The 22,812-nt window shown below is 38.1% G+C and overlaps 1 protein-coding gene across 1 annotated transcript in view; it reads left to right on the top strand.

Annotated features, from left to right (window-relative positions):
- The window catches only part of LOC140228493 (uncharacterized), a 53,198-nt gene extending 30,620 nt beyond the window's left edge, over positions 1–22,578 (top strand). The window contains exon 6 of the mRNA XM_072308724.1: positions 20,448–22,578. Within this exon, the coding sequence (XP_072164825.1) occupies positions 20,448–20,635 (188 nt within the window). The 3' untranslated portion in view covers positions 20,636–22,578. The remainder of the gene's footprint in view (positions 1–20,447) is intronic.
- The last annotated feature ends 234 nt before the right edge of the window (positions 22,579–22,812 follow it).

Here is a 22,812-nt window from a genome sequence, read left to right as displayed (position 1 = left end):
AGGGATATGGCGTGTGTGTGTGTCTGTGTGTGTGTATAGGTGCGTTTATATACGAACGTGATTTCTACATGGACGAATATGTAATACAAAATTGAAGAAAAAAAAGTAAAATAAAAAAAAAAAATGTTTCGTGATCTTGTGGGGTTCGAACCCGCAATCTCACGTCTCTGAGACGGCGCCTTTAACCACTCGGCCATACGTCTCGACGAGAAAACATGGGGAACGTAAACTTATGTATGTGAAAGATACATGGGGAATCGTTTTGTCCACATTCCATTTTCATTTTCAGTTTTAAACTGCAAAATTGTCAATCTGATGAGGAGATTTCAAAGAATAAAATGCATGATTACTGCAGCTTATTGTCTCAGCTACAACATATTAAAGTTTCAGAGGAAATGAAGCAAAATCAGCTGAGATAAAGGTGCTTAAACGTTGTTAAGTCAATTGATGCTTTTAAAAAAAATCACCTCCCATAGACAATACACGTAAACTTGTCCGATTTTGCGTCTTTACCTTTAATCACAATTTAAGGTATGATGACGTCATCAAATATCAAAAGCATGACATGGACTTAAAAGGCAAATGTTCAAAGTACAACATATCTGAATTTGGGATAATATTGAGCTTAAACAACAGAGATACGAGCAAATGAATGTCAGAAACAGTACCTTAAAAAAATTAATTCCACTTTTTTGATTTCAGATGACGATATGATGACGTCATATTGTAATTATGGAAATAATGATACTTGAAACGTTATTTTCAATTCATATGCTTTTGTAATATGCAATAAAAACATAGGGTCACCTGACGTTTTAAAGAGCTATGGCGAAATAAACAAAGACATGTTTTTTCACTATATTTGCACATAGATGCGCACGCGAAATTTGAACTTTGACGCCAGTGCATTGCTTTGTTATTTGTCAAAATCGATCAGAAATCAATGGATATTGTTACTCAAAGTATCAGGAATCCAGATCAGTCAAAAAATGTGCATTTTCATGTTACTGACGCGCTGTGCGCGCGAAAATGCGCGGACGGACGCGCACGCGCAAAATTGTTTGAAATGCTTAAAATTGTCTGAAACTTCGAGATTTCCCATTGGAAAGTTGTTTTGAGCCTTTTAAATGTTTGACGCGCGCTTACGCGTCCTAGATGACGTCCTAGGTAATTAGCATCAGAGAAAGAAAGATAGAGCGTGACCTGAACTTTATGTCCACAAAAACTGATACAGAAAGGACCTTTAGTTATGAAGTTATGATCGATCATGTAACATGGTCCGAAAATCACAAAATGGCGCCTAGATGACGTCACAGATACGTTACTGTCATGAAAACCTTATTGTGGCTAGATATTGTCATGAGACATGTTGACTGAAAATGTCAAGCTACTCCGTAATGTCATTCTTGAGATATTGACGACACAAAATAGGCCAGAAAGAAAGAAGAATAAGAAACGAGATATGAAACTCGTCACACTGAGGACGAGTTAGGTGATACGCTTGGGTTCATCAGATGTCGGTCATCCGTGATCGACAAAGAAAAGAATGTAATATAGCACATTGAAGTTATAATGAGATACTTAGTTGAACTTTTTTGGGCCTACATTATTCAGATCACATTTGTTTTTCTGTCACACAAACTAAGTGGAAATTCTGTGTGTGTGCGACTAAGTCGATTTACGGACTTTTTGAGTACGTACAGTGCATAAACTTAGACCCCGTTTACGGTGCGGGGCTGGGCCGAGCCGCGGCCGAGCCGCGGCCAAGGCCAACCTCAATTGCGAGGCCGAGCCCCGCAATTTAGTCCGTTTACACTGCCGGGCTCGGCCGCACTTTTGATTCAAACCTTTCAATATTTTGTCGTAGTGGCGCTCTACTTTTAAACAAACGCAATTTGGTATTGTCTGGTTTTCAGATCCTTTGCCAACTGAATTCCATGGCGACGAAGTCGCCGTTCGGGCAAAGGCCTTTGCCGAAGGAGAAAATCCTTTGCAGGACAAAACCACCTTAAACTATCCTAGTTTTCGACGTTAAAGTGGTTAATATCCTGAATAGCGAAATAGTACAGGCGAGGGTTTGGAAGCCAGACTAAAATTGGCCGCGCATTTAGCCCACTTTGCGCTTACACTGAGAAAAAGGCCGGGCGCGACCGCGGCTCGACCGCGGCCGAGACCACCTCCAGAGCGTGGCATAATGCGAGGCCAATTTTGGCCCCGCATTTGGCCTTTTGCGCGTTTACACCGAAATGAAGGTGGGCTCGGCGCGGCCGAGCCGCGGCCGAGCCTCGCACTCTAAACGGGGTCCAAGCGATCCTCGGCACGTACAAATAAAATATGACAATTAAGTGTTTATAACCATCCTGGCATTAACAGTGGCCTTTTAAAACATGACCTTTGACCATTATTTACATAACCAATATGACTCCCTCTAATCTTGCTATTACAATGCTCAGTTCAGAGATCTCTTACAGCTATATACAAGCCTGTGAGATTTACCAGCATTAAAACCAATGAAGCCTCCGATACAAAACAAGGGATATAGAGCAAGGGAGTCTGTTTACATGAGAATGTGATTTATCCTGGACGAAAGTGATACCTCAATTAAAGAGAAAAGGGCAAAAGAAAAATGGGCCAAACGTACGGCTCCAGCGAAAGAGACATCGCCTTTAACCATGTAACTATAGGTCTCCTCTAACTAAGAGTACACTTTGAACGTAAGCTTATACGTGAATGATAATTTATGACGATCTCACGTGATCGACACACATTCAAAGGGGACAGTTAGAAGTGGAAGGAGTGCTTAATCGTTTCATTAATTCCTAATCAATGACACCCCTACTATAGGCATATCATAATTTCTCACCTAAAATCAATGGTCTATAGGACTCATGCACCATTACTTGTATCGTGCATAAACTTTGTTTTTTAAGCTTTCAGTGAAACGTGTCATAACATAATTCTGTAATTCCATCGGCAGTGATTGATATAATAAAGAAGAAAGATATATCACCGTATTGAACGCTTAGAACCTAACGGGGGGGGGGGGGGGGGGGGGTATTATAGCATGATACTCGGTTCTTTACTGCCCACATGCCAACAACATCCATTACCCACGGCTACGCATAGCGAAACAGCCATGGCGAAAATAAAACTTTGTTTTCTCGTAGGCAGAATGACACAGAACCTCGTCAAACACACTTTTATTGGCAGGGATGGACATGAAAAAGTTCATTACTAATACTAAACAGCGTATGCATTCCATTCATGTGGCGCGAGATACCTCTATAGCAACATAAAGCCTGTCTTCAACTCCGTTGGTCGAACAATGACAACCTGAAATTTGAAAGATATGAGGGAGACGCTATATACACCTGGCCTAGAGTTAATTTATTCAGTTCTCATTCCTACCTCAAGTTGGGTTATGTTATTGTAATCATTCCCATCTGCAGTATAACAAAACCAAAGTGAGGGAAAGGGGGAGAGAAAAACGAGAGGTGGCAAAAGGAAAACTGCATGCACAACTGCAATCCATATCATTGCGTGTGACAAGTGAAGCAAATGTATTAGTTGTTATAGCAGTGTTTTATGAGCATAAACTGGCAAATAGACAGACCATGTCAAATATAAAAACCATCAATTTAATGTAAGAGAAGATGGTAAACAAGATGCATTGAAACTGTAACTAAATCGCTGCTTTTCTACTCGGTCACGGAACGTCCAACTTTATATTCAACAAAAAAAAAATGTTAGGGGAAAGAAACAAATTTAGATATAACATTCTTGAATTAAAAACAAGAAAAAGAAAATGCCCACGTCAGGATTAAAAAAAAAAGGCCGCACGAACATGCATTATATTCTAGATGGGAATACGGTCTTGATGCAAAGGTCCAATGATTGTCTCATTACTTTAAAAGCAATCTATGGTTCCCTTACCATCACCAGTACCACACCACAATGACGTCTCTAAAATCAATGGTAGCACATTTATCATTGCATCGTGCAGTAACTCCCTTTTCCTAAACTACCAGTAGAACGTGTCATATTATATTGTGTGTTTCGATCAGTAATGACTGACTTTAAAGAAGAAAGATAATGCAAAAAATTGAACGCTTACCACATTGCTTATAGGGCTATTCCAGTTTGGTACAGATCTGTTCTATTCTCCCAGATGCCAACAACATATGTCACCTATGGCTGAACTAGTGAAACAACCATGACGAAAATAAACGACAGAGAACGCCGTCATAATCACTACACTTGGAAAGCTGTTGCCCGAAATTCCTCATTATGAAGCAATATCACGTCACTTCCTTCCCTGCCTGTCTTTAACTCCGTCATTTGGTCAAACAATAACAACCTGGAATTCCAAAGAGATAAGCGAGACGCCATGCACCTGGACTAGAGTTAATTAATTCAGTTCCCATTCCTGTTAATTATATAAACGTACACGTTCCTAAACATCCTGCTACAGTATAAAAGAACAAATGAAGAGAAAAGGAAAGAGAAAACGAATGGTGGCAAGCGGGGTACTGTTTTAATTCAAGGGGCAATTTACAACATTACGTGTGACAAAATTAAAGAAGCAAACCCAACCTCCAAACTCCAATACAAAACAAGGGAAATAGAGTAGCTGTGTTCATGACATCAGAGTGAAGCTGAACTGCAGAAAAAAAGAAAGAAAAAAGAAATAAAAGGAAAAAGTCCTGCGGGACTCGATTAACTTCTCTCCTTCCGGTCGGGCATTATAAACACGCAGCGTGCTAAGCAATTCTGCCACATGGAAGATCCGAAGATCTTGTGCGAAACTTAAATATATCTATGTATGCTATACATTTATATTCAGTTTTTTGGCTATATACGTCAAGTGACTGATAGCGCTATTCAACTTCCCACGAGTGGCCGTGTGGATTCGATCAATATACAGTTACAAAGATAAATCTTGAATCGTTTCAACCAGATTTCATTCTCATTTTCAGTGATCGACAATGAAAATAATGTAAAGTAGCGACTTGAAGTAATATTGAGAAATGTTCGTGAAGTCCAATTCTTTATACAGTCCTACATAATTCAGATGAAATTGTTTCTGTCATGCAACTAATTGAAAATTTCGTGTAGTGGTGTCGGCGTGTCCAAGTAAGTTGATTGGAAAGGATATGTGAATGAATATTTACCAATAGGTCTTTATACTGTAAAAAAAAAATCAAACATGGCCATGCGGTCTTTTAAAAGTCATCTTCACTTTAACATTTGTAATTTCAAGTCCAAGTTGCCTGTCAAAGCAATGTGGTCTCCAACAAAAAACAAAGGGATATTGTGTGTGTGTGTGTGTGTGTGTGTGTGTACGTTTACATGAAAACGTGATTTCTACATGGACGAAGGTGAATACTCCATAAAAGGAAAAAAGCAAAAGATATAAGTATTTTGTTTCGTGCTCTTATGGGGTTCGAACCCGTACGTGTGCAACCTCACGTCTCTTGTGACTTTACCTTTAATCACAATTTGAAGTATGATGGTAAGTCTTCTCGAACTAAGAGTGTGGAACGTATACCTTCTACGTGAAAGGTGAATCATGACGATCACCCGTGACTGACACATCTTCAAAGGGATCTGTTATTAGAAGTGGAAGCCCTCGTGCCAAGATAATATTGTCTCAGCAATTTCAAAGCAATGATACCCTTACATTTAGGTATACCATAATTTCCCTCTGAAATCAATAGTATTATTCATGTACAATTGCTTGCCTTGTCCACAAACTTTGCTTTACAAAATTTCAGTGAAAGGTGTCATAACATAATTCTGTAACCGTCCATTAGCAGCGATTGACTACATAAATCAAGATGATAAATATCAATTGAACGCTTAGCGCGTATAACTAAGGGGGATTTCAGCCTGATGTTGCATTATTTACTGCTCAGATACCAACAACACTCATCACCTACGGCTACGTATAGAGAAACAGCCATGACGAAAATAAGTTTTCCTTTTCTTTGGCAGATAGACACACAACCCCTATAGCCCCTATAACTGACATGGAGGGACATGAAAAAGTTCATTACTACTACTAAACAGTGATGCCTTCTACTCATGTGGCACAAGATACCTCTATAGCAACATAAAACCTGTCTACAATTCCGCTATTGGGTCAAACAATAACAATCTGGAATTTCAAAGAGATGAGCTAGACGCCATACACCTGGCCTAGAGTTAATTTATTCAGTTGCCATTCCTGCTCCAGTTGAATTATGTAAATTATTTCCCGACCTGTCTTGTGCAGTGTAACAGGAACAAACGTAGAGAAAAGGAAAGAGAAAACGAAAGGTGGCAAGCGGGGCACTGTATACCAAGGGCAATTTACAACATTACGTATGATAAATGAAGCAAATCCAACCTCCAGCCTCCGACAAAAAAAAGGGAACTTGAGTGACTGTGTGTCGTGGGGTAATGACATCGGAATGAAGCTGAACTGCCAAAAGAAAAACAAAGAAAGAGAGAGAAAAAAAAATAATAGCGTCCTGCGGGTCTCGAACATCTCGTCCTAAGGTAGTGCATAATGACCATGCAGCGCGCTAAGCGACTATAAAGCCACACGGCTGTCCCGAAGACTGGATGTGAAATTCATATCTTTATATCATTTACAACATGAAAAAGTTCATTACTACTACTATACAGTGATGCCTTCAATTCATGTGGCACAAGATACCTCTATAGCAACATAAAACCTGTCTACATCTCCGTTATTGGGTCAAACAATAACAACCTGGAATTTCAAAGAGATGAGCGAGACGCCATACACCTGGACTAGAGTAATCAATTCAGCTCCCATTCCTGCAAGTTATTCAAACGTACATGTTCCTACCTATCCTGTTACAGTATAACAATAACCAATGAAGAGAAAAGGAAAGAGCAAACGAAAGGTGGCAAGCGGGACACTGTAACAAGGGGCAATTTACAACATTAAGTGTGACAAAATTAATGAAGCAAACCCAATCTCCAAACTCCAATACAAAACAAGGGAAATAGAGCAGCCGTGTTCACGGGTTACGTACACTTGATAAAATAATATGATAAATGACATCGGAGTAAAGCTGACCTGCCGAAAAAAAAGAAAAGAAAAACAAAAAGAACGGAAAAAGTCCTGCGGGAGTCGAACTTCTCACCTTCCGGTATGGCGTTATGAACACCCAGCGCTAAGCGATTACGCCACACGGATGTCCTGAAGAGTGAATGCGAAACTTAAATATATAATAATACTATCGTGACTAGTTGACTTGTGATGGCGCTATTCAACTTCTCACAAGTGGCAGCGTGGATTCGATCAATATACAGTTGCAAAGAAAAATTGGGAATCGTTCTGTACAGATTGCATTCTCATTTTCAGTTTTAAACTACAAAATTATCAACCTAATGAGGAGATTTGAAAACATAAAATGCACGATTACTAAACCTTATTGTCTCAGCTACAACATACGTATGTTTCAGAGGAAATGGAGCAAAAACAGATGAGGTAAAGGTGCTTAAACGTTGTCAAGTCAATGCATGGTTTGAAAAAAAATCACCTCCCATAGACATAACACGTAAACTTGTCTGATTTTGAGTCTTTACCTTTAATTACAATTTCTAGTATGATGACGTCATCATATTTCAAAACCATCACATGGACTTGAGAGGCAAATGTTCAAAGTACAACATATCTGAATTTGGGATAATATTGAGCTTAAACAACAGAGATACGAGCTAATGAATGTCTGAAACAGTACCTCAAAAAAATCAATTCCACTTTTTTTATTTAAAATGACGATATGATGACGTCATCGCGTGTTCCTGGCAATATTGATACTTGGAATGTTATTTACAATTCATATACTTTTGTAATATGCAATAGAAATATGGGGTCAACGGACGATTTAAAGAGCTATGGCGAAATAAACAAAGACATGTTTTTTCACTATATTTGCAGAAAGACGCGCACGCGGAATTTCAACTTTGACGCCAGTGCATTCCTTTGTTATAGGTCGAAATCGATCGGAAATCAATGGATATTGTTACTCAGAGTATAAGGAATCCAAATCAGTCAAAAAAATTGCATTTTCATGTTGCTTACGGGCTCTGCGCGCGAAATTGCGCGGACGGACGCGCACGCGAGAAAATGTTTGAAACGCTTAAAATTGTCTGAAACTTCGAGATTTCCCATTGGGAAGTCGTTTTGAGCCTTTTAAAATTTTGACGCGCGCTTACGCGCGCGTAATGATGACCTGTGTAACTAGCGTTAGAAAGTAAGGTAGAGCGTGACCTGAACTTCATGTCCACCGAAAATGATACAGAAATGACATCTAGTTATGAAGTTATGATCGATCATGTGACAAAGTCCGAAAATCACAAAATGGCGCCTAGATGACGTCATCGATATGTTACTGTCATGAAAACCTTATTGTGGCTAGATTTTGTCATGAGACATGTTGACTGAAAATGTCATGTTATTTCGTAATGTCATTCTTGAGATATTGACGACACAAAATGTGGCAGAAAGAAAGAAGAATAAAAAACGAGACATGAAAACTCGTCACATTGAGGACGAGTTAGGTGATACGCTTGTGGTCATCAGATGACAGTCATCTGTGATCGACAAAGAAAAGAATGTGATATAGGCACCTTAAAGTTATATTGAGCGTGCTTGCGAAACCGTTTTTGTAACCACTCGGCCACGGGTCATCCACGGAAATGGTAAGACAAAAAAAAAAACAAAACCAATGTATAGATATAACAGGGGGAAAGTCAATGCCCACTCAACTAACGTGGCCGTGTGAACATCTATTGCATTGCTAGACGGAAAAGCGGCCTTGTAACGACTGAGGTCGCTATGCCATTTCTGGCAACTTGGAAAAAATACGTCCCGCAGACATAAAACCTATAATCGGCTGGTTTTGATACCTTGCCTTTAATCATAATTTTTAGTGTAATGACGTCATCAAATTAATAAACAATGACATCGTCTTGAAAGACAATTGTTCAAAGTACAACACCTCAGTCGTCGTCATTACATACTATGATCGGTTTGACAAAGTCAACCTGCAAAAGTTTGCTGCAGTCGAAGCAATGTGGTCTCCAACACACAAAGAAGAGGGATATGGCGTGTGTGTGTGTGTCTGTGTGTGTGTATAGGTGCGTTTATATACGAACGTGATTTCTACATGGACGAATATGTAATACAAAGTTGAGGAAAAAAACAGTAAATAGCTAAGTATTTTGTTTCGTGATCTTGTGGGGTTCGAACCCGCAACCTCACGTCTCTGAGACGTCGCCTTTAACCACTCGGCCATACGTCTCGATGAGAAAATATGGGAAACGTTATGGACTTGAAAGACAGTTGTTCCATATATAACACATTCATCGTACGTTGTCAGTTTGCTATTGACATGATGATATATCACATGAGTATGAGGCAGGTATTAGTACCTGTATGAAATTATTATAGGCATGGTTATCAAATTCCCCTAAAATTTCCTTATAATTGCCTTATTTTTACACACAGTTATGCTATCCCTTTAAACTCGTCACAGTTTAATTAGAATCATTAACATCATACATTAGTACCATATTCAGTTCCATAGCTGATCATGTTTGCTAATTAATTAAGATTAATTGTCTAGAATGTGTCATATGGCCAACCTGTATACATACGTATATACACACACACAATGCTAAATGTATGTATCAAACATCTGTAACACAACTTTGAACTAACTGTAGGAATTATCGCTGCACTTATCATCCATACTCTTTATCACTATCTGAAACTCCACAAAAACCACTAATTGACAAATAATCATCAATACAGAAGACTGACTTAAAGGAACAATGAAAATACCTTTTTTACAATGTATAGCTTGTTACATGTATAAATCAGCACAAAGTAACCACGACTACATTGTGTTACTGAATTGATATGAACAAATTTCATTTTGTAACAATATACTATATCAGTTTGAAAAGCCCAGCCTGCAAAATTTTGCAGCAGTAGAAGTAATGCAGTCTCCAACGCAAAACAAAGGTATGCTGTGGGAGTGTGTGCGTATAGGTGTGTTTACATGGAAACGTAATTTCTACATTGACGAAGGTTTAGTACTCCATTGAAGAAAAAAAAATAATTGTTTCTTTCGTGCTCTTGTGAGGATCGAACCCGTACGTGTGCAACCTCACGTTTCTGAGACGACGCCTCTAACCACTCGGCCATACGTCTCGACGAGAAAATTGGAGGAACGTAAACTTATGTACGTGAAAGATGAATCAGGAATCGTTTCGTCCGCATTCCATTCTCATTTTCAGTTTTAAATTGCAAAATTGTCAACCTCATGAGGAGATTTCAAAGAATAAAATGCATGATTACTGCAGCTTATTGTCACAGCTACAACATACTTAAGTTTCAGAGGAAATGAAGCAAAATCAGCTGAGATAAAGGTGCTTAAACGTTGTCAAGTCAATGCATGGTTTCTAAAAAAATCACCTCCCATAGACATAACACGTAAACTTGTCCGATTTTGCATCTTTACCTTTAAACACAATTTAAATCATGATGACGTCATCAAATTTCAAAACTATGACATGGACTTAAAAGGCAAATGTTCAAAGTACAACATATCTGAATTTGGGATAATATTGAGCTTAAACAACAGAGATACGAGCAAATGAATGTCAGAAACAGTACCTTAAAAAATTTAATTCCACTTTTTTGATTTCAGATGATGATATGATGACGTCATAATGTATTCATGGAGATATTGATACTTGAAACGTTATTTCCAATTCATATGTTTTTGTACTATGCAATAAAAACATAGGGTAACCAGACGTTTTAAAGAGCTATGGCGAAATAAACAAAGACATGTTTTTCGCTATATTTGCACATAGACGCGCACACGAAATTTCAACTTTGACGCCAACGCATTCCTTTGTTATAGGTCAAAATTGATCGAAAATCAATGGATATTGTTGCTTAATGTATCAGGAATCCAAATCTGTCAAAAAATGTGCATTTTCATGTTGCTTACGCGCACTACGCGCGAAAATGTGCGGACGGACGCGAACGCGCGAAACGCTTAAAATTGTCTGAAACTTCGAGATTTCCCATTGGTAAGTTGTTTTGAGCCTTTTAAAAGTTTGACGCGCGCGTACGCGCGCGTAATAATGTCCTAGGTAATTAGCATTAAAATGTAAGATAGAGCGTGACCTGAACTTAATGTCCACCGAAAATGATACAGAAATAACCTTTAGTTATGAAGTTATGATCGATCATGTAACATGGTCCGAAAATCACAAAATGGCGCCTAGATGACGTCATAGATATGTTACTGTCATGAAAACCTTATTGTGGCTAGATATTGTCATGAGACATGTTCCCTGAAAATGTCATGTTATTCCGTAATGTCATTCTTGAGATATTGATGACACAAAATTGTCCAGAAAGAAAGAAGAATAAAAAGAAATAAAGAGAGATTTTGACAATCACAATAGGTGATACGCTGATAGCGTATCACCTAATAATGGCTTCTCACTTTGACCAAGAATAAAGAAAGGCTTTTTGATATATAACATTACCTTGAACATAACAGTCTTGTACACAAGTACACAGAAATGTGATTACATGAGTGGTTCCATTTCACAGCTAATGTTTTTGTCATTTGTACAGTCCAATGTAGTCCAATGCATTCTGTAATGTTTTATAATGTGATCTTTATTAATGATTGTACCATTTTTAATTGACAGGGATCAATCTTTGAAAGGCTATTATGGCCTATTGTTGATTCCCCAATGTTATATCTATTGCTTCTTGCATGATGTAAGTTGCGCTCTTTGCAATGTTTGTATATCTTTTTTATTTACCCTGTGGAAATAGATGAATTGAATATTAGGGTTATTTGATTGTTGCAATGATATGATCCAAAAAACAATAATTTCTTGTGTGGACACAAAAACTGGTTAAGTCTTGCAATATACATTGCAATGTGACTTTTATTTCTGCCTGATTTTTTTTTACTTTTTTTTTTTTAGCTCTAGGGGTAAGTGGTGTGTGTTAACAGTGGCACATGTAAGTCATAACTTGCGTCACAATGCAAAATCTGATAACTCCTGTTAGTGAGAATGTGTCGATTGACAAGCAACAAAGCTAATGCCATCATCTGTCTATCCTATCTACCATCAAGATACAAAGAAACTGAATTCACATGGAATGTTTAGAGACTGAAAGGGAAGAGGTTTGGTCACGTTTACACCAGGTGCAAAATAAATAGAAAGACAACAAATCCCAAAATGCGACAAGTTTTGAATAGGTGGCAGATTGCTGATGTAAAAAGATGAATGAATTCTTACAAGCTGAGATAATTTCACACCACTTCAAATGTTTTCGTGGAGGACAGCAATGACATCATGATTTTGTTATGCTTTTTCAGAAAATAAAGTCATTTGCCTTCAGTGTCATGTCGTGTAGATACATAATAAAAGACAGCCAAGAATGAACAAAAACTGTAATGGTGCCCTACCTGCCTTTTAGCCCTGAAATGGTGCACTTCACGTTAGTTTAATTCATTGGAACTTTTTTTTTATTACCATTATTGTCACCTTTTGAAATATTGTCATGCGTCAGTAACATTGTTAATTCTTGTGTTTTTGCCATTGTTCCTGTTTTGTGCTGCTGTTGATTTCATAGCATGGCAGTTTTCTGTGCATTGTATTCACAGGAGTTATTCAATGCACAGCACTGTAAAGCAATTAATGCGTATTGGTGTGATGTACATGTTCACATATCAATACGTGTATGTCAGCTAGGTCCATCAGCATGCTTCTTAATCTTTTTCAAGCCAAGACCCACTTCATCTTAAAAAAAAAAAAAAAAAAAAAAAAAAAAAATTGAGGCCCAGTAAGATCAAATATGAATCTTTTTTATCCTATTTTTGGCTCACATTGCAACCCACCTGAGGGAGCTTTGCAGACTGGCTGAGAAGCAAGGATCTAGATCATTGCTGTTTCACTAGCTAATGCAGTATCCATGATAACAGTCACCATTTTGCTGTTTTCATGAATAAAATTAAAGAGTCATTGAAGCTAAAACATAGTACTTGGAAGAGCTCAAAATTCATCTTCCACCTTTTAGAATTTGCTTGTAATATATCAGAAAGCTCTACCAGGAAACTTATCTGGCTGACATGATTTGCCGGGATAATGAGCTGTTTTGTAGTACATTGTATGTGAATATATCCGAACAGAAGCCAGCCTTACTGCTCCATGATGTGCCACACTTTACGTTGATTATGCTTTGAGTGCCAATTGTTACTGAAAACTCTGTAGTATTCTACATGTTGTCCAGAGTCTTTGGCAATGAAAGAGTTAAGACCATACACATTACTTTTTATGAGGCATGGGGGAATTCCCCTTGCATGCCGCATTATTCTGACACAGCAATGTAGTGGTGCTTTGGGGAAAGATCCTGTTTTTCAAATCAATGTAATTTTTATAAATTTAACTACCCTGTACATATTAAGAGCAACATTTAGACGAAATCCCAAATTGTCATTGTATTGTATAGAGGCATGACTTTTGGACTAAAAAAAAAAGTGACTGAAACTTAGTAAAACGAGTAAATATTTACTCGCAAATCGAGAAGGAAATACCACTTGATAGTCAGTCACCACATAGAATGTAATCTACATGTGAATGGAATCACAAGAAACCCTTTCATTGCACTGAGGCATTTGGTGATTTATCAATCAGTTTGGGCGGGTCTGTGCGTTTGAGCAGGATATGCTAACTTGGCATTCCGTCGACTGAGTCAGGCATTCAAATGTGGCACATAAAGAGTTAAAGGCATAATTTACCATTTGCAGATGAAAGCATTAGTGCTATAAAATAGTTCTAAAATGTGAGTTAGGGATAGAAACAACCACTGTCAAAATTTGAATCCGTATAATCGATGTTAAGTGTTGTTAAATACACAAAATGTGAACAATAGTTATAATAAAAAATTTTCCAGACTAAACCGTATACAGTTACGGTTTATTGAGAAAAACCCTGATATCTCCTTATATTTTAGGTTTTATTGCAAATATTTCATATGGTAGGATGTTTTATGATACAACAGACCTACACATATGCATCAAATATGATATCTTGAAAATTTTTGAAATCACTGCTCCCAAAGGTAAACTGGACCTTTAAAGGGGAATTTATCCCAAATATGATTCAGTGAATACAGAAATACAGACATTTAAATAGAGCCCATCAAAGAAGTTTGAGGATAATCAGACAAGCTGTTCAAAAGTTTTTCACGATGTGAAACATGAATATCTATTGTAAATACATGAATGCAACAAAGAAAGAGCAGGACTTCAGGTAGGGTGATTTAGGTGACACATGTGGAGTTCACTATATCAAACACACACATAAAATACTGTGTGTGTGTTTTTCTGTTTGTATCAATAGTTTCTCTCCTATCGGGGCATTTACCCCCCCCCCCCCCCAATACTGGTTAGTAGTAAAGTTGGAGTAAATAGATTAGAGTTAGGGTTTAGTAGGCTTAGGGTTAGAGTTTGGCTTAGGGTTAGTTTTAGGTTCAGGAATCAGGGTTATGGTTAGGATCAGAGAAAGGGTCTGGGGTAATTGTACAGGAGGTAATTGCCCTAGACCCAGTTTCTCTATATCTCTTTATTATTTAGTTTATTCTTGGTATGTAGTCATACAGTGTGTTTAAGTTGGTGTGTTGTTTTTACACTGGACTCTGTATAAAATTGCATGGTAAAGCATTGCTTATGACGCTGTACACTGTATGAACAGTTTTTTTGCTCACCTGAGTCAAAGGGGAAGGGGGCACCAGATGTGCGCCCCCTTGAATTGTTCTTAAAGGAAAAGAAATAAAAAGTAAAGAAACTGAAAGGGGAACATATGTCTCCTTTAATTTTTTTCTTTTGTTGTAATGGCACCAGAAAATTGCGCTGAAAGTTTTTATTTTTTATTATTATTTTCTTTTTCTTTTTTTTGCTTGTCAGCTGATGAAACCCGGAAGAAGCACAAGAAAGGGTACGGGAGCCCCCCCCCCCCCCCTTTTTTTTTTTTTGTTGCTTGTCAATTGATTAAACCAGGAAGTGGCACCAGAAATATTTTTTGCGCCTCCCTGTAGGAATTCTTGGAGCCGGTATCCACCCCTGTTCACCGCCCAATGTCAGTCATGCATGGTGTGTTGTCCATCACATGCTCATTAGCATAAGCTTGTTCACACTGTTGTCTTCAAAACATGACTGGATTTTGACTAAACCTAGCAGGAATAATGATTCGTAATTTAAATGATGGTGGAGCCCAACACGGGGACCCCAAAGTTGAGCTCAAATGCCACAGTAATAAATTATAGATTTATATAATACAGTTACTGGTATTCAAGATGTACATTGCAGTACTGCCATTTCAGTACCTTTGAAAGTGATTCAAATGGAAAATTTGATGCATTTTGCTTTGTATGCCGCTGCCAATACTTCCACTCCAAAGGGTTGTCTTAAACTGATTCCAGAATATATCTTTAATGAATACAGTCTTTTACTGTTGACTACAGTAAGATGTCTCTGTTGACTGCAGTGAGATAGCCTAGCTGCTAGTGTACAGAGGATGCATTGTTTGTTATATCTAACTGAAGGGCAATTGGTCAACTTTTCATGCTTCTCTGCATTCTGTCAGATTTTTATGAAGTTGAAACTTTGTAGTTTTGTAATCTTTGGTAATGTTTGGTAGCTGCTGAACATTGTAGCTCCTGTAAATGACTAAATGCACCTACACTGCAGTCTTGGCTTAGATATGGATTTATATGAAGCTTTAGGAAGATTTTTAACATTCAACCGAAACTGCATGGCTTGCTTTTGGTAGTCATTTAAAGACATTTTAGATTTGAGCACTTATGACCAATTAACTTTTAGATAGATATTGAAGTGAGTTTTGTGATGTTGTGTCCCTGTATATTAGTGTGCAATAGATGTAGTGCGATTGAGCTCCCATACGCCCTGTAGTGGCATGTAGAATGTATTGATAGTAATCAGAATATGTGTGTTTTCTTGTATGATTTCACAGTTCCTTATTTCTGTTCAGTTTGGGAAAACATCACACAAATTCATAGCTTTCCTTGAGTGCTTATGGTACTAAATTGGTAAGCATGAAATCCCAATCTCTTGAATTCGCAGACTAAAAAGTGATCAATCCGTGACGAAAGGGGCTAGGTGCACACTGGACAAAAGAAAGACTTCCAATCTAATATTAGCCCGCTGCAAATTCCTGGTAATGACACGTCATCTTCAATCACATGGTTACTTATACACATGTAGAGTGGTGTCTTTTCCCCCATGGCCTGCCGCCTAGTGGACATGCCATTCATTTGCAGACAGCACACAGTGCCAACTGACCACTGATGCGCGCTTCAAATACTGTGTTGCTAGGTATTGATCTGAACAGCAAACCGCCTCTGTGTGTGTGTGTGTGTGTGTGTGTACACAGTTTGTGTGTGTGTGTATGCCCCAATGTCCTACTTCCTCATTCCTGGTGTCTGCCAAGTTTCCCCACAAACTTGGAAGGCTGCCAAGACATTGTGATCTGTGATTGGTTGATTATGAGGGGGTGTGTATGGGGGCTTGACCGCACAAGAATGTGGGCTGAAAGAGCTTTGTTGAGTCAATGGACAATCTTTCCAGAGAACAAACATGTTAGTATAGCATAAGATATTGATTTACTTATAGCAAGGTCCTCATGTTCACTATATTCTACATCTAAGCTGTGTTCTAAGTAAACAAAGGTTTCAGGTTGTTTGCAAATTTGTTTTTGGTGTGTTGTTTCAAAGAACAAAGTGATATCTAAATGGAAGAGGGTTTTATTTGTGTGAGAAAAAGGAAGATGCAATTGAGGATGGGCCATCTGATTGTATGATATGTTATGCAATGACAAAAAGATTTGTTCAAGAATGCAGTCAAAGATATAAACCGTAAATCAATGACTGCTTCATGTTAATACTGTAATCACAAACCCTCCAGTTTGCTCAAAAATTATGGTCTGTGTGCATTTATATTACAAATATAGTTGTCCCGAGTGAGTATCATACATTGAATAATCTCCCTTTGTTTGTAAGACAATCAGTTACAATTAATGAGTTAAAGGTCAGGTTAAAAAGTCATCTCTTGAAGTAATGTATTTTATATTTGAATTTCTTGTATGTACTGTATGTTATTTTGTAATGCACAGTAGAGTATATGATTATAGTAGCTGTGCAATATAAATGTCCTTTATTATTATTATTTATTATGTGTGTGTGTGTTATTGAATTGTTGTGCGAAGATGTTCTAGAAATAGCCATTATATGCAATTATATGTGGGACACATTATTTCTGCAAAATGCCCTTTGCAGCCCTTGTACAGCAGTTGCCATGGAAGCTATAGTGATTTCCCTGCTAATTGACTAGGATGTCTGGAAACTGATTAAGTGCCATTGAATAGAGGTATCCTAATCCCCTTAATCTCTATTGTGCCTTGTGTTTCAATATGCCTGAGCAGCCTGGCTCATTTCATACAATCATGTTTTTAAAAAGTTAGACCAGTGCTTGAGAGAAAGCTCAGAGTTACATCTATTAGATGCTTGGGCATACTATGAAGGTAGAAGTACCTCCATGGGCATACAAATATCCTACACTGACCTCCTGAGTGATATAATCCTCTCACTTTGAGCAGAATTGTTGCTCATGTAATGCGTAATATGCTATTCCTTTCTATTAAAGTTTAGTGTTCCGAGAAATGCCTGAATATGAATGCTGGTGGGTTATGTGCAAGCTGTTTAAAAGCAGTAGGTAATATTTTTAAAGGGGATGGCTAGTATAAACTGATCAGTGGGAATCAGTGGGAATGCTGGGGGATGATTGTTCCAATCCATGTGGGATTCATTAAAGAGTACTGTATACGCTATAATTTTCGCGTACATAAATTTTGGCGAATTGCCGCTGTCACACATTTTCGCGAGTGGTTAAATTCGCGATTGGGGGACCAGAGAAAATATGAAGTGGCAAAGAAGGTGTGAATTTTCAACTTACTACTACTAGCAAATATTAAAGAATGATACTAGTTATACACTGCATGAAAAGAACTTACCAAACTCTGCGAACTAGTAAGTTAGAATTCAACATTTTTGAAGTGGTGAAGTCCATCACGCTAGATTTCTGATGAGTGGTACGAGGGGTACGAGTAAATTCAGCGGCAACCAGCCGGAGCATATGAAGCCCCGGCCCCTAATGTTGACATACAGTACTTGTAAAGATGGAGTGGCATGCAAACGCAAGAGCTAGTAGTAGTACATCTAATCAAGGGTGACACGCCGCGCATTTGTAACGTTGTGGCGCAATGAAAAAACAAAACAAAACAAAAGAAAGTGGAATTTCTCACAGAAATAGTATTGCGCCGTCTACTGTGCTGTGCGAATGCTACTTACAGCGACTGGGCTGTGTATACTAGTAGTTAGACGTGGACGTGCTATATGTACGTAAACAAGCTTAGCCAGTATGGTCTGTTCGGTAAGCCGTGACATGGTATACTAGTACTGAAATGTTCGTATCATCAAGGCAAGGGATTCATTTTGGAAGGAAATATTTTCGCGTATTGTCAATTTCGCGAATAGCTCCCGACTCGCAAAATTTGCGAAAATAAAACCCACGCGAAATATATAGCGTATACAGTACATTATATATCTATTGTTGTGTGAAAAATATTTGCTTCAGAATGGTCTCATTTTCAAGTGATGTGCAGTTCAATGTTTCCAGGTTAGCATGTCTGTACAGTGTCGGGGTAATCGTTAAAGGGATCGTACAGTTTTGGTTGAGACCAAATTTCAGGTTTCTAACATTTTTTGGTGAAATAATGAGAAACCTCTTATGAAATATGAAAGAGCATGTAATTCTATGAGGAATTCAACGTTTATTTGCTGAAAATTGGTTTTGAAATAGCTGAGATATCCAAAAAAGAGTGATTCTAATAAAGTGTGGGACCCACACTTTATTACGATCGCTTTGTTTTACTTTGTTTTTGGATGTTTCACTCATTCCAAACCCGATTTTCATCAAATAAACTTTGAATTCCTCTTAAAATGGTATGCTCTGTACTATATCATAAGTGTTTTCTTGGTATCTCGCAAAAAGTTAAAAGCCCAATTCTCATCTCTGCCAATACTGTACTATCCCTTTAAGACATTCAAGCATTTTCTATCTTTTTCATGAATGATAAAAAGATGGATATATTCCTACATAATATACAAATAAAGGGTATAACATTGCACTTGTAATCACACACTTCATAAGCAGTGTGTTGTCATTATATCGACATTTGCCAGTCCACACAGTGATATAAGACAATACTTTGAGCTTTTTCAGAAGATATTTTAGTCACTTATTATAGAGATTTGCGTGACAAAAACTTTAATCATGGCTTTAAGTAGGCATAACTTGTGTCAAAACAAAAAGCAAATCAGGAGCATCTGTCAAACTTTGTAAAGTGTCATCCTGGCAAGCTATTGCCATTACAGTTTTTGTGAAGGTGCACAAAGGGGATATTGGACTTTCATGGACACATTGTGGTTGGACAGGAAGTTTTTGATAATAACAAGGTGAAGCAAGTTCTATTTATGACTTTGCAACAGAAAACCCAGTAAAAGTTTAAATACACAGGTCAATTTTCCAGGAAACTCGAAAACATGTGTTCCAGCATTCTTGGTCTTCTGATTCTGGTATTATCCTTTTCCAGTGGTAAAGTTTTGAAAACCTAATATCAAGTAAAGTACACGTTGTAATGCATTCCACACTTTTATTTACAGGGCTTTTCCATCTGACATTGTTTTTGTTTGTTTTTTTCACTTTCTGCTCATGAGGCACACACATGTGCTTATGAAACCCTCCAAGACATTGATTAAAATAGGGATATATACTCTTTGTCACAGAGGGATGTAATTTGAGGGCTGAAACTTGCTATGACAACCAAATTTGTATACTGCCCCCACCTATCATTGCCATACAGAGATTTGCAATCCCCAAATTGTGCTTCAAGGAAATACAGTGCACTCCCGTTATAACAAACACAGTTATAATGAAATTCCGGTTACAACAAAGTAAGAATTCAGGCCACAACATTACTGGTTCTTTGTATTTTTTATTGTTTATTCATTTGGTTATTACGAAATTTTGATATCATGAAAGAAAACTGTCGGTACCGAGGACTTCATATAATGGGAGTCCACTGTAGAAACTGAAAGTTTTGCTATAGTCGTCTTCAGCTCACTAAAAATTCCATCTTCCTAGAATGCATCAATCTTTTCTCTTTATCATTCAACTGGAAAATCATGTAAATCTCACCAGCCTGAATATATTTCCATTGTTTGTATTTTGGTTCTTTCTGCAAAGGGGTGGATCCTCAAAACAATGTCTTTCAGTTGACCACACAAGGCGATGGATTCTCCCAGGCTGACTGCATCATTACATACCAGCTGGGTGCAACCATTAAGGTCCTAGACATCCTCACTGGGGAGGAAACTGGCAGCTTCTCACAGCTCACCAATGCTACTAGCCAGGGAGGGGATGAGGTCGGCTGAAAATGGCCCAGCAGAAAATGTGCCAGTGACTCCTATGAATCATGGCGGAGGAGGAGAAGTGATTCTTGAGGTCTGAATCCATCAGGGACAGTCACACCCCATGTTCACATTCATCCCCCCAAAACCACCGTGGACACTCACTGGGACTTGTCCCCCGCCCCCATGAGGCAAGTTGGTCCGGGGACAAAATTTGGAGGGGAGAGCGACCTGCGGCCATAGATGTTGTGCAAACTCTGGTTTCCAGTGGTAGGGCTTGCCCCAAGCCCCAATTGCTCCTGCAGCTCAGGGGCAGTCAAGATAGCAGTGTGGATGCAAGGGTCGCACTTAACTTTTTTTTTTAACTAGCCAGGCGGACTACTTAGAATCAATTTTAACACTGAAGCAATATTTTGGCTAGCCAGACGGACTAGTAACTTCAGAATTTTATGATTTTTAGCTAGTCCGACGTGATTTTGGGTAGCCTATGGCCAGCGGACCATCGCCAATTTCGAACCCTGTGGATGGTTAGTTGTTAAAATGATAAGATCTCTGATGACTGTCCCTGCTACCTGGGGTCCAATGTGTATGCCGTAAGGATTAGTAAGTAGCCAAATCTCCCATGCACTTTTCATTTCTAAAACTTGTCCATTTCATGGAAAACATATACATTGCGTAGAATCGTTTTGGAGTAGTAATTTATATACTTTTGCATATATGTGTGAAGTACTGCATATGCCATGTATTTCATGAGGTCTTTCGTTTTCACGAATTTCACGAAATCATTATGAAGTGCAACGTACATGCATACATTCCTTTCGTTTATGATTATGGTATTGTTGTATATGCCTCATTATGTACACTTTATGCATTTTCTTCTTTGATAGTGAGTTTATATATGACTCTCAATGGTTTGGGGAGGCACCAGATAGTGCAGACCATAACAAGATCAAATACCCGGAAAAAAAAAATATCTGTTATTGATAGATCGATAACTGATATTGATACAAAGTATTTGCTAATTATCATCCTTTTGAGGATCTTTGTCTTGCACTTGATTACAGCTCTTATCACCAGAAAGTCACATACAGTGTCTCCACATTTCAGATGATGATCACATGAATATGATTCAAAACACTGCCACTTAATTTCTCTTTGTGAATGTAGTCTACAGCAGTATGCTGTCTTCCGTATCAGGGGGGCATTTCATGAAGGAACTTGTCAGATAAAATGTCCGACAAGTCAATTATATCCGACAAGCTCAGAGAAATCAGGCAATCAGTCTAAAGAATTTATCTGAACTTGTCGGATATAATTGACTTGTCAAATATTTTATCCAACAAGTTCCTTCATGAAATGCCCCCCAGGTGAACTGTTAAAACATGTCAAACATGTTAACTCTTTGTGTGTGAAGCACTTGACATTAACATGCCAAGCTTTTTTCGTCAGCCTTCAGTAATCCATTCAACCGTGAATTATCTGGTACAGGTGTAAGTTCGTAAGACCACTCAGCTGTGGCAATGTGCCAACTGGAAGGTCATGGTAACCCAATAGGAATAAAGTAATTTCTATTCATTGACAATTAGTTTCTAGACACCTGTACCAGTGAGCAAAGAAAGCCCTGTAAGGTTAGCCATGGGTTAAGGACCATTTATCATCCAGAAACTATGGACTCATCCAGCCAAAATATGCCCTTTTTTTATTAAGTGCAAAGATTGCTGAATACGCCAGTGTTTGTGAAATGAAAAGAGCTTCAAAACACACAGGGGGCTTGTGTCACAGACACATGAACTGTGAAGGAGGTACTACCCCTTGACAAATATGTGGGCATCCTTTTGTGTCAGTCTGTCATGTTATTTATGCCTCTGCCCCCAAATCAAACGCAGGACATTATATATGTGATGCAGATTCCCCTTTTCCATTCTGTTTGCCCATATCTGAGTATCACAATTATCCTCTCCCCCCCCCCCCAAAAAAAAAATAATAATAATAAATAAAAAATAAATAAATAAATAAAAAAAATAAAAAAATAAAAAACTTTGATGGATTCTTATGACACTAGGTCCAGGTACGCTGCATGAGTTGCAGATTCGCTTTGCTGGATTTCAGGCCTCAAAGGCAGCCTTAAGAATGCCTAACTATGGCTTACGATGACATTTTAGCAGTGTACCCTTGTGATTTAATGTAGCAGGAGAGATAAA

This window comes from Diadema setosum, chromosome 5, assembly GCF_964275005.1.
Source record: "Diadema setosum chromosome 5, eeDiaSeto1, whole genome shotgun sequence".
NCBI classification, from domain to species: Eukaryota; Metazoa; Echinodermata; class Echinoidea; order Diadematoida; family Diadematidae; genus Diadema; species Diadema setosum.
The sequence above is the reverse complement of the archived record's forward strand: the minus strand, read 5'-3'. Positions and strand labels throughout refer to the sequence as shown.